Source organism: Malus sylvestris, chromosome 13, assembly GCF_916048215.2.
Source record: "Malus sylvestris chromosome 13, drMalSylv7.2, whole genome shotgun sequence".
Lineage (NCBI taxonomy): Eukaryota > Viridiplantae > Streptophyta > Magnoliopsida > Rosales > Rosaceae > Malus > Malus sylvestris.
In genome coordinates, this window is record NC_062272.1 from 33960882 (window position 1) to 33982792 (window position 21911).

General features: G+C 38.3%; 1 protein-coding gene, 1 long non-coding RNA gene and 1 pseudogene across 2 annotated transcripts; 2 read left to right on the forward strand and 1 right to left on the reverse strand.

Moving 5' to 3' along the window:
- Positions 1 to 2118: 2118 nt before the first annotated feature.
- Positions 2119 to 3248, reverse strand: LOC126595444 (protein kinase dsk1-like; annotated as a pseudogene).
- A 1085-nt stretch (positions 3249 to 4333) lies between these two features.
- Positions 4334 to 5714, forward strand: LOC126597039 (malate dehydrogenase, mitochondrial-like). The gene is made up of 3 exons (XM_050263794.1): positions 4334 to 4777; positions 4892 to 5065; positions 5160 to 5714. Exons 1-3 carry the CDS (start codon positions 4667 to 4669, stop codon positions 5376 to 5378), a joined length of 504 nt encoding a protein of 167 aa, XP_050119751.1. The 5' UTR covers positions 4334 to 4666; the 3' UTR covers positions 5379 to 5714.
- Positions 5715 to 7886: 2172 nt separating this feature from the next.
- LOC126597043 (uncharacterized) lies at positions 7887 to 8620 on the forward strand. The gene is made up of 2 exons (XR_007614114.1): positions 7887 to 7928; positions 8145 to 8620. It is a non-coding gene; the product is annotated as an uncharacterized LOC126597043 (long non-coding RNA).
- The last annotated feature ends 13291 nt before the right edge of the window (positions 8621 to 21911 follow it).

The window sequence follows — 21911 nt, forward strand, 5'->3', positions numbered from 1 at the left end:
ATAGTCACTTCTTTAAGTGACCTAAATAACCAAAACCCTAATTCATTCCTCATGGCCGGCCTACCTTGGGAATTTTGGGCTTTTGGGCCTTTGTGAATCTTTATTCATTAAGTTGTCATACAACTTAAGTCAATGGGCTTGACGTTCGAAGCCCATTGGGCCTTAAGGTCCAAAACTATCCCGAGGTCTTTAACGAACTTATTCGTTTGATTAATTAACATATTAATTAATCCTTGCCATAAATTAAATGATTAAACCATTTAATCATTCTTACTCATTTCTGTTTAATCTCCAATCTCTACCTTTTACGGTGTGCGATCCATTAGGTTCCTTTTAGCGAGGCAGTGGGCGATTAAAACAATTTTACATCGATTGTGAATTGAAACAATTTTCAATTCTCCCTTTAGTGGTTATACACGTATAGGGCTTCCACAAACCATGGTTGACGCCTAGCAGCATGTCATGGTTACCCAAGCTAATCAGAAGAGGTTAGAGAACCTATTCAGTTCGGGATTACAAATGCAATACGGTCATTCTCTAATCTAATACTCTTGACCACATTGTTTGGTATGATAGTTTATTTATTCATGTCTACTATCCAATGTGATTTTGCTTATATGATTTCCTTGAATGTGATTTGGAACGCATTCCCCAATCTCATTCATACTCTGGCCAGAGATTCCAAATCATATCATAGAGTATTCTCCCTCAACTGTTTGAAGGTTAGAGATCCCTTGTTGCGCATTTACTTGTCTCCATAGCTAAGTGGCTTAACCCCAACGATGCCGTGACACCCCTAGGGGGTGAATTAGACATAATCAAAGATTAAGGACTTAACCACAAGACAACTGTGATGCCTCAGGTCAAATGACTACTTTGCATTATCCCAACCATGAGTTCTCATGTGACATGGAATATAAGAACTCTTCGTTGATCACGTTCAGTGAACTCATTCTCTTATTGAGCACCTACGTACTTGTCTTGATGTCACACACACCAATGACTCGAGACTAGTCACTCTCCCTGAGAGAAGACACAGTACGTACTGATCTTAACGGACTGTCAATGCCCAATTGGTAATCCTATGATCAGGAACATTTAGGATGTGTCTACGAAAGAATGGTCTCATTAATCTAACTTCATTAGATTGCATTCTCCCAATCACATATTCCTTGGACTTTATCGTTTAAGCATATAACATTTATATGAGACGGCTCAAACAATAATCTTTGCCCTTTATATGTTAAACTAGATTAGTTTAACATTTGAAATGTCCGTAAAGTATCATCATATGATTGGTTTTAGGGCACATTTCCAACAGAGAGAAGCACTAGAGCGTATTATTTCACCATCTTAGTCGTACAGACTACTATAGGTAATTCTGACTTATGTGCAGTGTAGTGCCATACAGGTCACAGTTGGTGACTCCGGCAGGGCCGTACATGTCACAGTTGGTGACTCCGGCTGGATGGGATATTAAGCTATAGAATCAGCCGTACAGGACCACTATAGGGTCTCCGGTTGATTTATTATTTCACCTGATTTATATCAATGCATTCATATTAAATTTTGGCATGGCATGGCATATTCTTTCTGAGATGTTATGTTGATAGATGGTGAGCTGAGTTTTGATGATATATGTATATATATGTTTATATACTATTTTTCTAGGAAAGTATACAGGTTTTACGGTGAGGGGTTAGAAATGTTTTAAATGAAATGTTTTGGAAAATCTTCGGTTTTACTGACCCACTCATCTTTGTTTTGCGCCCCTCCAGGTTCTAGTTAGCAGTTGGTGACTCACGAGGTCTTTTTTTGACATTCTGATAGACATTCTGCATGTAGGACTCACTTGCGGGTGTTGTACTTTTAATTATGGTCCTACTTGACTGCACTTGATACCTACGCTCTGAATTCGTGTGTTTTACTTTATAATTCCCTCTTTTATGCTAGTAGGTTATTACTGCTAGTGGTTGGTTTAAATTCCTTCATATTTCTTTTATCTCTCGCTTCCGTGTCGCACTTTTGGCTACGTCACGCTCACGTGACGGCCAGCACACCTTGATTCTAGGATCGGGGTGTGTCAAAAACAATGGCAGAGAATTTAGAGAGAGAAAATGAATGACTACAGATTGTATTCTTTGAACAATGAATGAATTACAGAGAGAGGTGTTTGTTATTTATACAAGTATTCTTTGCTTCACTCATGAGCTACTAACCAACTTCCTTATATCCCTACAAATCCCAACAGACTAACAACCTTCTTACAATCTCAACTAACTGCCTTGCTGATGTATAACCTTCATACTGATGTGTCTGCAGAGCCATACTGAGTTGTCACAATTCTAAAGAGAGCATCAATCATCATATTCATCCTCTCTAGTGTCATCTTTGCTAGCGCTATCATAATGGGTAACAACATGCATTCCGAAAATCAACCAATTTGCACGTCCAACATGCATTCCCAAAATCAACCAATTTGAACTTCAGGTAAATTGATGCCAACAACTTCTGCCTTGTAGTGCGATTGCCTCTCTTACTACACTGACTTCCTGGACGAGAGCCATTTGGCCCACCCGCATCTGATGATCTATTCGCATTGACAGAACTAGTAGACTGGTCTTCGACAGTACGCACATTCAATCTTGTGTTAGGAGATGCCTCTACCTCAGTGGATGTTTCTACATCAGCATCAGCTTCATCTCTATCGACGCACTATTGAGCTGCACGCTTCGCCTTTCTTCTAATCTTTTTCTTCTGGTTCCGACTCATATCCCAATTTAACGCTTTTGCATACCCTGAATCTGATGCATCCTTGTCTTTACCACCTAGAAGAATAAAAGGTGCTCGACTTTGTTGGATCCTTGAGCCGGTCCGGTCTATCATTGACATCAACAAGATATTCTCTGGCTTCAAATCAGTGTTATAATCGACAGCTGTCTGTGCAAATAATCCAATCTAACTAAAAAATGATAACTAATCTCCTTAACCTTATGTAGTGGCACTCCCCGGTAATCACTATACTTAATAAGCGTCAACAGATTATCACCCAAGTACTCAAAAACCGTACAAACATGTTGCCCATTCGGACCCGAATGCTTAAAATGGTCTAGAAGCTTCACCACGCATTTTTTATCATCTGGGTCTCCCTCTGCAATCTGTTTCAAGATGGTTATCTCATCCATGGCCGTCTCGGTGTAGTGGTCAGCACTCTTTTGCACTTTCAGAGCAACAAATCTCTGGCATTTTTGTGCAATTCAATACCCACCCAACAAAAACAAAACACATTTGTCATTAATCCTCCATTAATTTACTTAAAACTAAGCATCTCAAAGATCAAAAAAACCAAGAACAAGATTAAATTTCAATTACTTTCCCCCACATTCTCAAAGCCAAGCTCACACCCAAACCCACTAAATCGCACAGCTCGGAACCAAATCCAATCTTTACAAACTAGAATCGAAATAAACCTTAATATTCAGACTTTGTTCTTTTTCCCAAGCACAAGTTAAACCAGAGAAACCAAGAAAACTAACTTATTTTCTCATAATCATCCTATTTTCCTAGAAAATTGAAATTTTCCATGGAAAAATCAAGACAACGAACCTGGAGATGCAGCGGCTACGGGAGAAGATCAAGATCGAACCTGGAGATGCAACTGCTACGGGAGAGGATGAGGAGGAAGGCTATGGGAAAAAGCATCAGCAGGCAGAGAAGATGGAACGAAGAAGCAAGGTCTAAAATATCGATGATATTGGAAATATCGGTAGTCCAAAACATGGAAATTTCGATAAATTTATCGGGATATTATCGATATCGATAAAAATTGAATAAAAACCACAGAAATTGTAAGAAAAACTTGGAAATTTTTATTGAAATATTGCAGGATGTTTATTTAGTCAATTATCTATTAGTTTATCACAAAAAATTAGAAGAAAATGCATTGCATGATGGATTTAACTTATTTAAGTTGATTATATAGCGAGATGGCAAACATTGTGAGTGTAGAAAATATGTAGTAATTAATGAAAGAAGTTTAAACACACCATAATCATTTATATATAATGAATTAATACAATATTTTACACTTTATAAATTGCATGGTAATATTAGATTAGGTAACCAACGAGATTTGAATCCACATCGTAGTGTAAGGGCAACACATCTCTCTACCATTGTGATAGCCAATGGTGTCGCCTAAAATAGGTAATCTTCTTGGAAAATGCAAGAGAAGGTGAAGGCCCTTTATTGGAGCCTAGCAGCCGTGCAACTCAACCCATGAAGTGCGATAATCAAGATAGAAACCTCTCTCTTAACTGGATGCCATAGCCCAACGATTAAAGATGTTTGTAATTTTGTTAAGAGCATTCAAACTACAACTGAGATCCTGTGTTTGAATTGCCCTTTACGTCTAAATTTATTTACATATTTTATCATTTGTCAAAAAAGGTAAGGGACCATGTAATAATTATTTATTATTTGAAGACCTCTTAAAATTACACGTTGAAAATAATATTCAACACCAAGAATCCCTAGGAACTAGCCATAGATATATACCAATAGCAGGCACAATCGCTTGCTCTGTAAATTACTTCTTGTTGTATCAGTATTTGTAACTCGCGAAACAAAGCTAAGTAGAGAGCTTTCGACACTCCCAAAGTAAAACATGAGGCTTTCAATGTCTATCACCAGATCCGTACACCGAGTCTCCCTCTACGATATCACCGGAACCCCCGGTGTCGTCATTGACGTCAGCCACATCAACACCAGATCTGAGGTACTCCGAACCCTCTCTAATACTTCCTCTTCGCCGATCGGGTGTTTCCAATTCGATCTTAAATTTTTCAACTTTTTTTATTAATTCGGGGATTTGATGAATGGTGGTGATTAGGTCAAAGGTTACACCGGAGAAGAGCAGCTTGCTCAAGCCTTGGAGGGAGCCGACGTCATAATTATCCTCGCCGAAGTGCCCCGAAAGCCCGGCATGACCCGAGATGATCTCTTCAACATTAATGTCGGTACCATCAAGGGTCTCACTACCGCTATCGCTAAGTACTGCCCCAATGTGAGTATCCCTTTTGTCCCCTTCATTTCTATGAAAGTTTTGGAAATCTTGAGTATTTGATCAAATTGGGATGTTGGGTGATTGTTTTTGATAGGCGCTGATCAACATGATTAGCAACCCAGTCAACTCTACGGTCCCGATTACGGCCGAGGTGTTGAAGAAGATTGGGAAGCACCACAGTGGCGCACACTCCGACGAGCACCATCACCACCTATGGACCGTTCCTCCTCCCTTTCTCACTTCCCGGCAAGCACCATCAGGCAAGGGGAAGCCTTGTTTAGGTCGTACGAGGTGGATGATCCATCAAACATGAGCTGGTTTTGGGATCCGGAGAAAAGGGATTGCTCATTTCGATGGGTCTGAGCATGGATTCCAGATAGAGGCACATATCTTGGCAGTTGTGACGATGGAGCCTCGGCTGCAATTGCGACGCCGAAGCCTTGACGATATTATCGATAATATCGCGATATATTGACGATAATTAAGTGGATAAGTGTGAAAATATCGCCCTCTAAAAAAAACGATATTATCGGCGATATTTCGCCGATAATATCGATATTTTAGACCTTGCAAATAAGATAGAATTTTAGGGTTTATTTTTTGGATGGTGTAAATATTGAAAAAGATAAGGGATATTTTTGTCTTAAAATGTTATAAATTTGTGTTCCATGGATGTAGAACGAGTCGTTCTAGGGGTGAGGTGGAACCAAAATTCAGCCAAAACTTGTCCCCTGGAACAACGCGTTCCACCTATTTTTGGCGCACCAAACGTGGGACGGAATGCCTCATCCCACTGTGTTCTGTCCCATCCCACATACCAAATGGTACCTGTGGGACAATATCCGTGCTTATATACTATATAATCATCTGATTCGTATACTTGTTATGTCACATCCCAATCTCGACTCCACCGTAGCATGATATTGTCCGCTTTGGGCCACACCCTCACGATTTTGTTTTTGGGAACTCACACAACAATTTCCCAGTGGGTCACCCATCCTGGGATTGCTCTCGCCCGAACTTGCTTAACTTCGGAGTTCCAATGGAATCCAAAGCTAATGAGTTCCCAAAAGGCCTCGTGCTATAAGGAAGGGAGCATGTACATATATGGCACATCACTCCCTCTCCATTGGTCGATGTGGGATGTTACGATCCACCCCCTTTAGGAGCCCGAAGTCCTCGTTAGCACTCTCGCACTGAACGGCAGAGTGGCTCTAATACCATTCTGCCACATCCCAGTCTCGACTTCGCCGTAGTACAATATTGTCTGCTTTGGGCCACGCCCTCATGGTTTTGTTTCTTGGAACTCAAACAAGAACTTCCCAGTAAGTCACCCATCCTAAGATTGCTCTCACCCGAACTCACTTAACTTTAGAGTTTTGATGGAATCCGAAGCCAGTGAGTTCCCAAAAGGCCTCGTGCTATAGGGAGGGGAGCATGTACATATAAGGCACATCACCCTCTTTTCGTTGGTCATTGTGGGATGTTACATGCTAGCACTAAAATTCGAGACTTAATGAGTTTAATTTTTATTATCTAATTTACATAACAAGTTTCTGGTCGTTGCCGGGGATCGAATTTGATTCGATTCCTTACTTAATTGGATTGTTACATTTTTTTAGTTGGTTTAGCTTTAATGTTTACTTTTAGTTTTTTTTTAATAATAAATTATTTTCCTCAATCTCTTGTTTAGCTTACCCATTATATTGTATTTTTGCATAAATTGAAATCACCCAACTTTGATGCCACTACAAAATTCAAGTTTGGGGGGTGGATTCCATGTATATCTTCACTTGCATGTCTCCTTTAAACCCAGGAAGTTTCTTTGTCCAAGAGCTTACGCATTTATTCTTTTTTTTTTCTATACGTTTGTTGTCTATTTCCATTATTCTTATCTTCATTTGTTTTTTCAATCCTTTTGCTTTATTTCTTAAAAAAAAAACATAAAAAATATATCCAAAAACATTTTATTTTTCTTGGGGTCCTGATGTTATTGGCTACTTTCGAATTCAGTGATGAGATTTGGTCTTAATTTTTTCATAACTTTCAAGAGATTTAAACTTAATCTTGGAAATGACATAGGCATTTTTTTTTTCTTCTTTCATTTGATCCTTCCTAGCCAATCCTTGTTATTATTTTCCCTAGTTAGCCCCGTTGACCCTTTATGTGAGCCTTTTTTTTATTTTTTATTTTTAATTTCTTTAACCTAAATTTTCCCTACCTAGCCTTGTAAAGAATTTCCTACATGTCTAAAAGCTTGTAGAGTAATTTTTTTCTTAAGAGGAGAGAATGCCAAGTCTTGGGGCTTAAGCATTTATAATAGACAAGAAAAAAATATTGAGAAGAAAAAAAAGCTGATGAAAAAAATATTGAGAAGAAAAAAAAGCTGATAAAAAAAATGAAAAGAAAAAAAAACTATTGTATGCTTTATAAAAAAAAAGAGTGAAATAAAGTTCTATTATGTGCTCAAGTTCTAATGTGCTTCATGGGTTTAAAGTTTCTTCATCTCTCAAATACAATTGTGACAAGTTATTTAGACTTTGTGTTTTTCCATACTCTTTTCTTGTGTAACCAATTAACCCTCAGCCTCGTTATATTGATACCGAGTTAGGTAGACAAACAAGTATATGGCGAGATACAATGAGATCTTTTGAGTGAAACACATTAACCTACAAATATGAGTGAATGAATGTATGCCTTGTGAAAAGTTCACTTGTATGCATATGATGATTTTAAGAAGCTTAGAATTGAATTGACATGGCTATTACACACACTACACTCCAAGTTGGTTCGATTCAAATTTGGTTAACTCTTGGATATTGTATTGAACTATTGTTGCTTATTTCTTGAATATTATCTTACGGTTAGATTTTCTCTATATTAAACTTTGGGAAGTTACTTATCATTTGTTTTCGTCGCGTCTTTGTGTTTTCTTTTGTTTTGCTCAAGGACAAGCAAAATCTAAGTTTGGGGATATTTGATGGGTGCATATTCTCATATATTTTTATCATATACTTCCTTTGGATTTTGTATATATGAATGGGTTAAATGCACTAATTTATTTTGTTTTAATTTGTAGGCATTCAACACTAGAGTTATGCAAAAATGAAGTGAAAAATAAGCTTTTCGGGTGTGTAGAGTAAATTCAACTGCACCAAGGCATATGTGTTACAACAAGAAGATGAGACTGCAACAGTTTTGGAAATCAAATGGACATGGGAGTGCTATTCAATGGATTTAAGGAGAGACATAACTATTTGTTTTTATTATTTCCGTTTATTTTCTTTTTATTTAATAAGAAAGTGCATTAGTTAGAATTTTAGTGGGGTTTAATTTTTTTTTTCTTGTCTTCGCCGTGGGTCTTTATATGGAGATTGATTCTCCATTGTGAATTACTAGCCACCAATCCACCAAATAACATCATTTTTCATAGGGGGCTGTGGCAAGGAAGAGAAGAGGGGAGAGCTTTTCTAGTTTCTTTTCTTTACTGATGTAGCCTAATCATGAATACTTAATTGCCTTGTGGCATTGTTATTAACAAGTTTTTCATCCTTATTGAGTATCTTTTGCTATTCATATGCTCTTGATTTTTATTTAGATGCGTGATCACCGTCTAAGTTTTAGTTAAGTTGATTTGATGTAAGTTATAGTAGATGTCATACTTAACTTGGGTTTAGCTTCTTGCAACTGATACCATAAACATCTATTTGTAGACATCATGCAATTAGGGTTTATATGATTTTCCAACGATTTCCATAGAGCTTAATGGGTTCTTATTTGTTTATATTCATCTAGATGCCATAAAGGATTAACATGTAAGGATACTTTTGATGGAACCAGATGCCATGGCCATTGAACAATTTAGGGAAAATCGATCATCAATATCAAGGAATTACTTGAGCATAACATATTAAGGGAATTAAGTATAATTGGTAACAGTGAATTCGGATGCCCTAGGTTTTATTTTCTTATATTTATAATTTTATTATTTCATGTATTTTATATTAAAGTCATATTTCATTTTTAGTTTAATTCAAATCTTCTATCTTTGCCGTTAAAGCTTCCCAATTATAATCTGTTTCAATTTAGTTAATGAGACATTTAGAATCAATTTGATATTTGTGGGACGATATCTGTGTTTATATGCTATGCAATCATTCGATTCGTATACTTGTGAGCACTAAAATTCGAGACTTAATAAGTTTAATTTTTGTTATATAACTTACACAATAGGTATTGCATTCGACCCCCATTAAAATAAATCTCGTCCCTGAGATTTCAGCCACTAAATAATGGAAAAGGTTTTAAAACCCATCCCACCATATCATTTGTGACATCTTGTCCCGAAATTTATCGTGCTTTATCCTCAGTGGTAGTGAAATTATCAAAATGCCCTAAGATGCTACGTAGGCCTTCCACGTGGACCTCAATTTTCCTTTCATATTTCCAGTCTTATTTTACTATTTTTAAATAATACTTATTTTTACGAACACTTGGCAGCAGACAGAACTCAATTCGAAGTTATAACGAACAAGGTATGTTCAAAACTATGTAAAAATACCTAAGGCAAATCCTAAACTTGGAAATTTCCCTCGTGCAGCACGCACCCTTGCTGCAACATTATTGTGTGTCTGAGTGGGTCTTTGTACAATGGGAAGACATGCTTTTGTTTTTGGTTGAAATTGAAATGAGATGCAAGTAGGAATTAAAATAATTTCTCCAATTTTTCCGACCTCATCTGACACCATCATTTCCCTCACTAACTTTCTCTCTATTTTCCCTCTCACTTTCTTTTCCTTTTTGACCGGTTCTCCTTCCCCCCCCCCCCCACCCCCTCTCTCTCTCTCTCTCTCTCTCTCTCTCTCTCTCTCTCTCTCTCTCTCTCTCTCTCTCTCTCTCTCTCTCTCCCTCTCTCTCTCTCTCTCTCTCTCTCTCTCTCTCTCTCTCTCTCTCTCTCCCTCTCTCTCTCTCTCCCTCCCTCCCTCCCTCTCTACCCACTCAACTTTTCCCTCATTATTTTCATAACTCTCTCCCTCTAAAACTCTCTTTAAGCCCTCGACACTCTCACTCTCTCTAGAGTTCTGAGAGCTCTCCTTCCCTTTCCTCTTCCAAATTTAAACAAATCAAACTCCAAAACAATGAAACCTTAATCTCTGGGACTAGAGGATCATAGCTACACCATTGCATGCATCATTGGACCATCACGGTGTAAACCACCATTGAAGCCGAGAGCTTCAAGCTTTGAAACTCAAACCCAGGTGAGGTTCTCAATGCAAGTCTTGTTTCATTATGTTTTAATGTTGCTTGGGACAAGATTTGTGGTGTTTTCCAATTCAAAACCAGAAGTTTAACCCCCTACAATTTCTTTGAAACTTTGCCCAGTTTCCAGTCACCTTCTCCGAGCAAACTCTGACAAGTTTGAGGCCTTTGGAGCTCATGTTCTACTTAGAACAATCACAGGTACTTAAATACCTCTTTGCATGTGAAAATTTGTTGGAAATTACTAAGGTTTGACATGCATGCAAATTGCATCTCGTTTCCCAGATTTCCGGGGAAGAAACCTGGCCCTTGCATGCCATTTTCCTGCCAAATGCAACCACAGATGAGAACACCAATGGTATATTTCGATTCCTTGTTTCTGGGGCTTCAATTTGATATATTGGGTTGCTAGTTTTAGTTGAGTTTTGGGTCTGAACGGAGGGTTTTAATCCTCCCTAGATTTTTCGACGAAAATCTGCAGAAGAAGAAGAAAAAAAAAGGGCCAAACGGATCCATGGGCTAGATCCAACTCGGCCCAAACCTTTGGTGGAACCCACAAGTTCATTCAGGTTAACCCGACCGAGTACCAAAAAAAAAAAAAACAAAAACAAAAATGAGGCTAAGCCCAAACCTAGAACCGGCCCAAACCCAGATCCGAACTCGAGATCCAACCCAGCCTAAATTCTAAATGGATTTTGGAATATTCTCTAGAAAATTCTTTTTGTTGACTTTTTCAAAATTTTCTTGACCTCCTAAGCTAATTTCGACGTCCCAAGTCCATTTTTGACATCCATTTAGGAAAATTTTGATGTTTTAATATAGTTGACCACCGGGGTGTCTCGATAAACTTTTAGGGTTGATCGTTGACTTTTTACAAAATTTGTCCGGGACCCTTCTTAGCGTATTTCGACAAGCTGATTTTGAATCTGCCTTCCGTTTTTCTAAATTTAATCATTGTAGTTGATTTTTACTGACGATACCCAATATTATGCTTAGGTGCGATTACTATCAGAGACTCCCACTTTCCTAGCTCGAATGGTTGTGACATCTCAAGTACCTGTGAGTGGATCTTTATATATATATATGTGTGTGTGTGTGTGTGTGTCTATGATTTTCCCGACAACCGCTTTAATATATTATGATGTGACATGCCATGTTTAGCTTTACAAATAGACTTTTCATACACTTTATGTTTTTAATATTATTTGTGAGCATAAACTTATGGCATGACATCCTTGTATTTTATCTGCTCATTATTACATGTTTGCACGGTGTCTCTTAGTTATTTGTGCTATCCTGGGTCAATGACTAACTTCACATGTAGTTCACATGCACCGTTTACATTCACTTGAGATCCAAAGTTAGGTGCCAACCTGTCCTTTTGTGTGAAGTTTTGGACTCATATGTGATGTAGTACTAGAATGTAAAACCTACACCCAACCTGTTCCATTGTCTGAATATCCCTGCAGTGGACTTGTGCGCCTACATAAATTAATGAGCATTGATTTCCTATAATAATGGTTTGAGATTTAATGTTGAGATGCCTTATTGGTGTACCCTACATCTTTGACTCACTTCTGCTGCAAGGTATCTATTACATACTATTATTATAATATTTTTTTTGGGAATCCATATACTTAGTTTAGAACGAGGGGTTACACTTTTCGAAAAGGTTTTACAAAACTTTATTTTCAGGCCCACTCACCCTTATTTTTCGCCTTCTAGGATTTTAGTGGCAGATGTTTTGTGACGACGAGGATTGTTGGCAAAAGTTGTTATGTAGGAGACTTCTCCTTTCGGTATAAATGTCATTACTCTTCTTTTACTGCAGTTTACCTATGTTCTAACATCACTTGTGTGATATGGGTTCAATCCCTGTTCATATGCGCACTCTAAATTTGTCACTTTTAGGTTTTAATTTATTCATATTTTTCCACATCACTACACTATATGGCTTCGTCATCTTCCAAGTGTCGGCAAGCACATCGCGATTCAGGTGCCCAAGTGGACATTCCGGGTGAGGGTGTGTCAGTTTGGTATCAGAGCATAAGTTAGACAGTATTGCCATCATCACACACGTGATGTAAGCATTCTCGGTTCTTGAATTCTAACGTCCTAATTATGCCACCTTGTCAAACATGAAATATGCCAACTTTTCATGACTTTTTGGCAACTTGGAACAACTATCGCTGACATTTTTTTTACGACTTACCGACCTTCTAGAAGAACACTTTCGCAACCCCCACTAGAGTTTATGTGAAGAACCTCCTTGCCAAAGAAAGACCCGAAAGGGAGACATTTTATTGACCCTGAAGCAAGGAAATCATATCGATAATTGTGTACCATTGGAAATTTATCGATTAAACACAACTATAGTCTAACCATCGCTACCAACCCTTCTTTGTTAGGAAACCACAAGCGCTTTCATCCTTTGCCATCTTTATTTTTGTGCCACCTCCCAAAGTTTCCTCGAGGTTTTGCTTCACCTCGAAGTTTCGAAAATGTCTCGAATGACTATGTTAGTGCTGAAGTGGTTGCACTCAATAGAAGAACATCTAGGGGGACAATCACATTTTGTCCCCGACAACGTCAATCTTTCCAACATAGCAGATATGATTTTGAATCTTTAGGAGGAAGATCAAATCTCATTAAATCTGTCCTAAAGTAGATTATTAGCAATTTCCTTTTTTCGACTTTAGAACACTCCAACCAATACTAGTTCCCAGAATTTCTTTTGGTGATGTACTCATCATTTCGATGAGTATAGGCATCAAAGAACGAGTTGTTATACCTACGGTTAGTAGAAATCTCTAAAGTAGTAAGTATTTTCCCTAGAATTATGAAACCACCTCATAGGACCAATTTTTAACCAATCGTCCAAAACCATCCACCCGAGCGGGCTCTAACCTGTAATCAGCCTACAGTAGCGCCACTCGTTGACGATGTTGTCTGATACCCAGGAACTGTAAACTAGTATTCAAGTGATATGATTTTTTATACTAGACAAATGCTAGTATCTGGGAGTGATACCTTTGTGCCAGAATGCTGGTTCACAGTTTCAGGGTAATGAACGATATCAAAATATCATAAATGCGTTAATTAGCAACGTGATTGATAGACTGATTAACAGTATCTGGGAGTGATACCTTTGTGCCAGAATGCTGGTTCACAGTTTCAGAGTAATGAACAATATCAAAATATCATAAATGCGTTAATTAGCAACGTGACTGGTAGACTGATTAATAGTGACTACCTGAGCTGAAGAAATTAAAATTGTGGAAACTTGGGGACAAGTCTATAGGAGAACAGGAAACCCATAGTCATGACAACGACATTAATCACCAGTCAGTCATTTGATCCTTGTTGTTCAAATACTTCAATCACATGTTACCTTAGTCGGGTACGTCTTGACAATTCCTATGCCACGAGGCAAGTTTGTTATGCCAATACGAGTGTAGTGATTGCACCGTTTCCATTACCAATCCGGTAATTCCAGTTAATCTTATTTTATTAGATATCGTGGAATTCCACGTAATCCAAGAGATGGATCGACTACATTATTATTATTCCTCTGGTGGAGCATTAACTGAAAGTAGTCATTTTTTTACGACTTGTTATTCCTATGGTCAGTTAAACTGGCAAACATAAAAAACTGAAGTACAAAATCCATGCCGTACAGGCGAAACAGTCATTGAGAGTAAATGTGAAGGCTTATTAGCACGTGTTGTAGAAGAGGACGACAATCTGGTACAATTGGAAATTGTGAATCCGGTCAAACTAAATTCTTGACATCATTCATAAATATCTACCTGTGAGGCATCATTGGTCTATGTCCAAGTATAAAACCTATTTTCCTCGAACCTTGACTGCAAAGACCTCTGCTTCCATGCATGAAGAGCAAAGACTAAACCTTAAGATTGTACATTGTTTACTAGCAATTTAATTGGGTGATGATTAAAAACCGTTAATCTATGTCTTGAAGTGAAGATCCCTCTTACCAACTCTATAGAACCCAAGCTTTCTTTGAGATTAATCTGAAGTTTGGTTGCAACCAGCTAAAGATCAAAAACGATGATGCTCCTAAGACTACGTTTAGTACTCGAGATGTTCATTATGAGTTCCTTGTGACGTCATGTGGGTTGACGAATGCTGAAATATTGTTTATGAACCTGATACACTGTACATTTCGCCTATGTCCCATGAAATTCGTGATAACCATATCGAGAACTTCTTTGTTTACTCTAATAATGAAGTTAAACTTTCTAAACATCGATGATTTCATCTGAGCAATTTCAAGGAGAACTAGCTTTAACTATGTTCCCTAAATGCTAGTTTTGTTTAGATCATGTTTCTTTTTGGGAGACATGAGCTCAGCAAACGACATACTTGTCAATCCCCAAAAATGTTGTAGTTGTAGGAAAATTGGAAACCCCTACAAGGTTTTGCGAAATACTAGGTATCTTTGGTCTTGTCGATTACCATTGACGTTATGTGCTAACTTTCTCCACCTTAGCCATATTCCTTACAAGTTGACCAGGAAAGAAGTTAGTTTCATTTGAAAGGTGAATGTGATTAAGTTTCTGACAACTGAGATGTTGTCTCTTACCAACTATCGTTCTTACACTTTTCGATGACACCTTATTTCGGAATTTGTAGTGACAGTTCACTGAATGATCTAGCTGCGTGCTATGCAGCATGGTAGGGTAACCGCTTATGCCTTCCGACAGTTGGAACGACATGAAGTGAACTTTCTTACTTACAACTTAGAGTTGACAATTGCTACCTTTACACTAAAAACTTGATGGTGGTTTCGCTATGGAGAAACATGCCAAAATCTTCATCGACTCCCTTTAACCCCTCAATTACATCTTCATTTAGAATGAGCTTGATTGTAGACGGCAACAAAGGAAGAAATTAATCAACGTCTACGATTACACCATCGTGTACTACCCCAGTTTGTGTAAACGTAGTTACTCATGATCTCAGCAAAAAAACACATGAATGACTCGGCCGTTAAATCCTATTTCAGTTACAACTCACAAGTATTGATGTGACGTTACTTACAAATCATCAAGAAACCTTGTTAACTAATTTCCAAATCCAACCCTTCCATTTTTGACTTGGGATGGAAAAGGAGATCGCTTAGGTATTAAGCAAAAACTTGATTTGTCAACTAGTCAAAGTAGGAAGAAAGAATCGTTCGAGTTGTCACAGTCACTCCTTATATCCAGATGGATAGGAGAGAATATCACCATGGACTTCATGTATAAGTCACCTTGTACACATGGAGACTATGATGATGTTTCGATGATTGTCGACCCGACTTACTAATGTTCCCATCTTCTGTCGGTCCACGGGGACACCTTCTAGACCACTTGACAGAATCTTATCCCACATTTATTCTTATTTTATTCCCTAACGCTAGAAATTTACGAAACACCCATAGTCAACTAAAAGGAAATCCCATGTGGATTTCATACGTGGACATCTGAGTCCTTATTACTCTTTGTTCATTTTCACATCTTTCTAGGTAGTACGTGTTCTTATGAACACGTGAGTGCAAATGATGTGTAAATCGGACGATTTATGCACTTTTCTCCTTAAGGGGCAAAATAATAATTTTGCACCCTTGGGGTCCCATTACTTGTTTATCGAGACAATAATCGGTTGTTGGTATTGCAGGTTACAGATTGAAATATCGATAACATATTCGTTGGGTTCATTAAGCGAGTGGGCAAGTAGGCCCATCTCCGGTAGTATTTTATTAATTAGGCCTCATGCCTAACTAGTTGTTGTATGGGCTTGACCCAAAGACATACACACACACACACACACACTTGCTCTCGTAGTGCTAGCCGCTACGATCGCATGTCTGCAAGCGATACAAAATTCGAAGAGACCACTATGTTGAAGAGGCTTCATGGCAAATGGAAGAACATGCGAGAGACTTGTATTCGTATTTTTCCTTGATTAAATTATGTTGTTTCGAATTTCTACGATGAAATTTTCTTAAGGGGATAGATTGTGACATCCCGTCTCGAAGTAGTAGTGAAATTATCAAAATGCCCCTGAGATGCCACATAGGCCTTCCACGTGGATATGGATGGCAACGAGGTGGATTGGGTTTGGATGTGCCATCCCCATAACCAAACTTGTTTATTTTTCCCGTACCCGAAACCGTAAAAAACCCAACCGAGTATTCCTTGTAACCAAATACATCGGGTAACGGTTTTCCTGTAACCGTAAAATTTAACTGATTGAACAGTTAGAAAGACGAGGAGGCCACTGGTGTTTCGATGGTTGGTTCTCGGGGGAGTTTGAGGTTATGGTGCAAGAGGTACTAGGAGAGAGAGTGAGAGGTTGCAAACATGGTGGGGGTTTAGAGGGTGTGGTTTGAGGGCTCGCCAGAGACAATGGGGTGGTGTGGGTGGCGGTGCCGTGTGTACGTAGCTCGGAAGAGGTGAGGATAGTGTAATGAGGAGAAAGAGAGAAAGGCAGAGAGAGAGACTTGTAGAGAATTGAGGTGAGGGAGAAAGCACAGGAACAAGAGAAAGGTGAGGGATCGATGAGGGCGAGAAGATGGTGGTGTGGTGTGTAATAAGGAGAAGGAGAGAAAGACAGAGAGAGAGAGAGACTTGCAGAGAAGTGAGGTGAGGGACAGAGCACGGGAAGAAGAGAAAGGTGCTTGGGGAAAGGAGAAGCACAAAGCACAAAAATGGAACTGTTGTAGTCTCAAGACTTTTGCATGCGTGGGTACGCGTGTACGTGTATGTGGTGCTCAAGATTTTTGTAGTCTCCCATGTAGTATTAAAGAACTCAAAGGTTTTAAATATAATAAATATTTATATTTTTTATTAAAGAATGAAAATGGGGCGGGTTTGGGTATGGGTTCAGAGCAGATACCCCTATATCCAAAACCGAACCCGAAACTGAAAATTTTACCCAACGGTTACCCATAACAATAAAAAAACCCGAAATTTGCTCCCCGAAACTGAACTGTTCGGGCCAGTTACCTGCGGGTATCGAATTTGACAGATTAAATTATCATCCCTACACATGCACTTCAATTTTCCTTTCACTTTTCCAGTCTTATTTTACTATTTTTGAATAGTACTCATTTTTACGAACACGTGGCCACGGATGGAACTCAATTCAGAGTAGGGGTGGGCACTTGGAACCGAAGACTAAAACCAAAACACAAATCAAATCGGACCACACCAAATGGTTTGGTTTTGTGGTTTTGAAACGGTTGCGGTTTTGAAATTGAACCGCAACAAAGAAAACGGTTTGGTTTTGGTTTTGGGTTTTCAAAACCGCACCGAAACTAAAACCAAAACCGAAACCGCGCCATATATTTTGAATGTTATGTTTTAACTTTTAATTAGTTCAACTTCAACTACACTATTCAAGTCACCATATTCATTTGTCTGTCTCTCTCTCAAAACTCATCTTTATCCCTTCCATAGTCGACATCAGTGCCCTCGATGCTTGCATCTCTATGACCTGGCTGCTTGCATCCCCAGATCCCCTTTATCTACAAGCCATTCACCTGCTCTAGTGCTCTTTGTTCCAGCTAATATGGTAAGAACTTAGAACTTGTATTAGTTAGTTTAGTTAATAATTTGTAATTAAATTAATTTTAGAGTTAGGGTTCGTTTGAATCAAAGATTCAAAAGGGGAACTGGGTTAGGGTTTATAATTAATTTTAGGGATAGGGTTTGTGAATCAAAAGGGGAACTAGATTAGGAACCACCCAAGTATCAATTTAAGTTCTAAATTATTAATTTCTTTAGGCAATGCCTTGTGTGCTTGCCTAAATGTAACAAAAACGACGAATGTATCATGATAATTAAAGTTCAAAAAATTTGGTATTTATTAGAAGAAAAGCCTCTGATCATTGATGAAGCCAAATAACTGTATAAAAAACACTTTCCAACCAAATTCCAGAGTCACGATAGAGGTATTCTCATAGGATTTTTGTTCATCAGAAGCATGGCTTGAGCTATGTAATTGAATTAGCAGAGTCACAGATAGAGACCACTTCACAGTTGGAGGCTTCCCAATTATCCCATGGCTTGAGATTGTCCACTGTTTTCAATTTCATCTGCTTCTCTTTGGATGTAGAGAAATAAGAGTATTTTTAATGGCAGATTGTAACTACTAGTTGTGATGTTATGTTGCGTGGGCTTGTATGCATGTATCCTTGCTAGTGTTCGGCATTTTCAATGTGGATCCTTACTACCATTCTTTCAATCGTTTGTGCTGCTATGTGTGTGGTATACATTGCGCTATCTGAAACATGCTTTATTAGAAGTTTCTTCTAGTGGAAACTGAGGATTTAAGAACACTAAATGAAAAAGGGTTGATGCAATTTTTTGCTGCAGTTTTGATGCAATTTTTCTGCAGTTTTGTTGTAGTTTTGATGCAGCTTTTTTTTTTTTTTTTTTTTTTTTGCAGTTTTGCAGCTATTTTTTGCTGCAGTTTTGCTGCATTGTTATTGCATTTTGCTGCATTCTTGTTGCTGTTTTTGCTGCATGTTCATTAATTAATATATATGAGGAAAATAAGATCGTCTTATGCGTAAATAGGTGTATATGTTAATTGTACATTTTTTTCTCAAAAACCAAATCGAAACCGTTTGAAACCGCACCGCATTGAACCAAACAGTTTGGTTTCTTTTCAGTTTTGCCTTCAAAACCGCACAGAACCACATCGCAAAAGATTTCAATTTCGGTTGTGGTTTCATTCGAAACCGCACCTAACCGCATCATGCTCACCCTTAATTCGAAGTTATAACGAACAAGTTATGTTCGAAACTATGTAAAAATACCTAAGACAAATCCTAAACTTGGAAATTTCCCTCGTGCAGCACGCACCCTTGCTGGAACATTATTGAATGTCTAAGTGAGTTTTCGTACAATGGGAAGACATGTTTTTGTTTTTGGTGGAAATTGAAGTGAGATGCAAGTAGGAACTAAAATAATGGTTTATTTGGGTTTTCAACACCCCATTTTTCCTTCACGGAGGCAGATTATCTGCCCTCCTGTTTGGGTGTCTTTCCCTTCCCCTCCTATTTGTGCGTTCATGGCAGATTATCTCTATAAAAAAAACTAATATAAAATGTTGACGTGGCTTAACCGTGACCGCACAAAATAGGAGGGCATGAGAAGGGCACCCAAACAGGAGGGCAGACAATCTGCCTCCTTCCCTCATTAACTTTTTCTCTCTTTTCCCTCTCACTTTCTCTTCCTTTTTGACCGATTCTCTCTCTCTCTCTCTCTTTAAGCTCTCGACATTGTCACTCTCTCTAGAGCTCTGAGAGCTCTCCTTCCCTTTCCTCTTCCAAATTTAAACAAATCAAAATCCAAAAACCATGAAACCTAAATATTTGGGACTAGTAGAGGATCCTAGCTGCATGGGTCATTGGACCATCACGGTGTAAACCACCATTGAAGCCAAGAGCTTCAAGCTTTGAAACTCGAACCTAGGTGAGGTTCTATATGCAAATCTTGTTTCATTATGTTTTAATGTTGCTTGGGACAAGAGTTGTGGTGTTTTCCAGTTCAAAACCAGAGGTTTAATCCCCTGCTATTTCTTTGAAACTTTGCCCAGTTTCCGGTCACCTTCTTCGAGTAAACTCAGTGAGTTTGAGTCCTTTGGAGCTCATATTCTACTTGAAAGGTACTTAAATACCTCTTTGCATGTGAAAATTAGTTGGAAATTACTAAGGTTTGACATGCATGCAAACTGCATCTCGTTTCCCAGATTTCTGGCGAAGATACCTGGCCCTTACAGGCCATTTTCGGGCTAAATGCGACCACAGATGAGAACCCCAATGGTATATTTCGATTCCTTGTTTCTGAGGCTTCGATTTGATATACTGGGTTGCTAGTTTTAGTTGAGTTTTGGGTCTGAACGGAGGGTTTGAATCTTCCCCATATTTTCCAACGAAAATCTGCTGAAGAAGAAGAAGAGAGAAAAAAAAAAGGGTCAACCGGAACCGTGGCCCAGATCCGATTCTGCCTAAACCTTTGGGGCGATCCGTAAGTCTAATCGGGTCAACCTGACCCGGTACAAAAAAAAAATCAAAAAGGGTCCTAAGCCCAAACCTTTGGTCCAAACATGGAACCGGGCCAAACCTGGGATTCGGCCCAGCCCAAATTCTAAATGGATTATGGAATATTCCCTAGAATAATCTTTGGAATATTCCTTGTGTTGACTTTTTCGAAATTTTCTCAAAAATCCTTATAGGCTAATATCGACATCCCGAGTCCATTTTTGACATCCATTTAGGAAAATTATGAAGTTTTAACATAGTTGATCATTGGGGTGTCTCGGTTGACTTTTAAGGTTGACTGTTGACTCTTTAAAAAATTTGTCAGCGCATATTTCGACGCACTGACTCAAAATCCGCAGTTCGTTTTGCCAAATTTAATCGTTTTAGTTGAGTTTTACTAACGGGACCCAATATTATGCTTAGGTGTGATTACTATAAGAGACTCCAGCTTTTCTAGCTCGAATGGTTATGACATCGCAATTACTTGTGAGTGAGTCTTTTTGTTTATATATATATATATATATATATATATATATATATTTTGTTTATATATATATATATATGTGATTTTCTCGACAATTGCTTTTATATATTATGATGTGACATGTCATGTTTAGCTTTACAAATAGACTTTTCGTACACTTTATGTTTTTAATATTATTTGTGAGCATAAACTTGTGGCATGACATCCTTGCATTTTATCTACTCATTATTACATGTTTCCACAGTGTCTCTTAGTGATTTGTACTGTCCTGGGACGAGGACTAGCTTCACGTGTAGTTCACATGCACCTTTTACATTCGCTTTGGATCCAGAGTTAGGTGCCAGCCTGTCCTTTTGTGTGATGTTTTGGACTCGTATGTGATGCAATTAGCGCAGCTCACGTGATGTAGTACTAGAATGTAAAACTTACACCCAACTTGTTCCATTGTCTGAATATCCTTGCAATGGACTTGTGTGCCTACATAAATTAATGAGCATTGATTTCTTAGAAAAACAGTTTAAGATTTAATGTTGAGATGCCTTGTTGTTGTACCCTACATCTTTGACCCACTTCTGCTGTAGGGTACCTATTAAATACTATTATTATAATATTTTTTTGAGAATCCATATACTTGTTTTACAGCAAGGGGTTACACTTTTCGAAAAAGTTCTATAAAACTTTATTTTCAGGCCCACTCACCCTTGTTTTTCGCCCCTTCAAGATTTTAGTGGCAGAGGTTTCATGATGACGAGGATTGTTGGCAAAAGTTGTTATGTAGGAGACTTCTCCTTTCGGTATAAATGTCATTACTCTTCTTTTACTGCAATTTATCTATGCTCTGACATCACTCGTGTGATATAGGTTCAATCCCCACTCACATGCGCACTCTAAATTAGTCATTTTTAGATTTTAATTTATTCACATTTTTCCACTTCACTACACTTTATGGCTTCGTCACCTTCCAGATATCGGCCAACACATCACGATTCAGGTGTCCAGGTGGACATTCTAGGTCGGGTGTGTTATCATTTATATTGAATAAAATC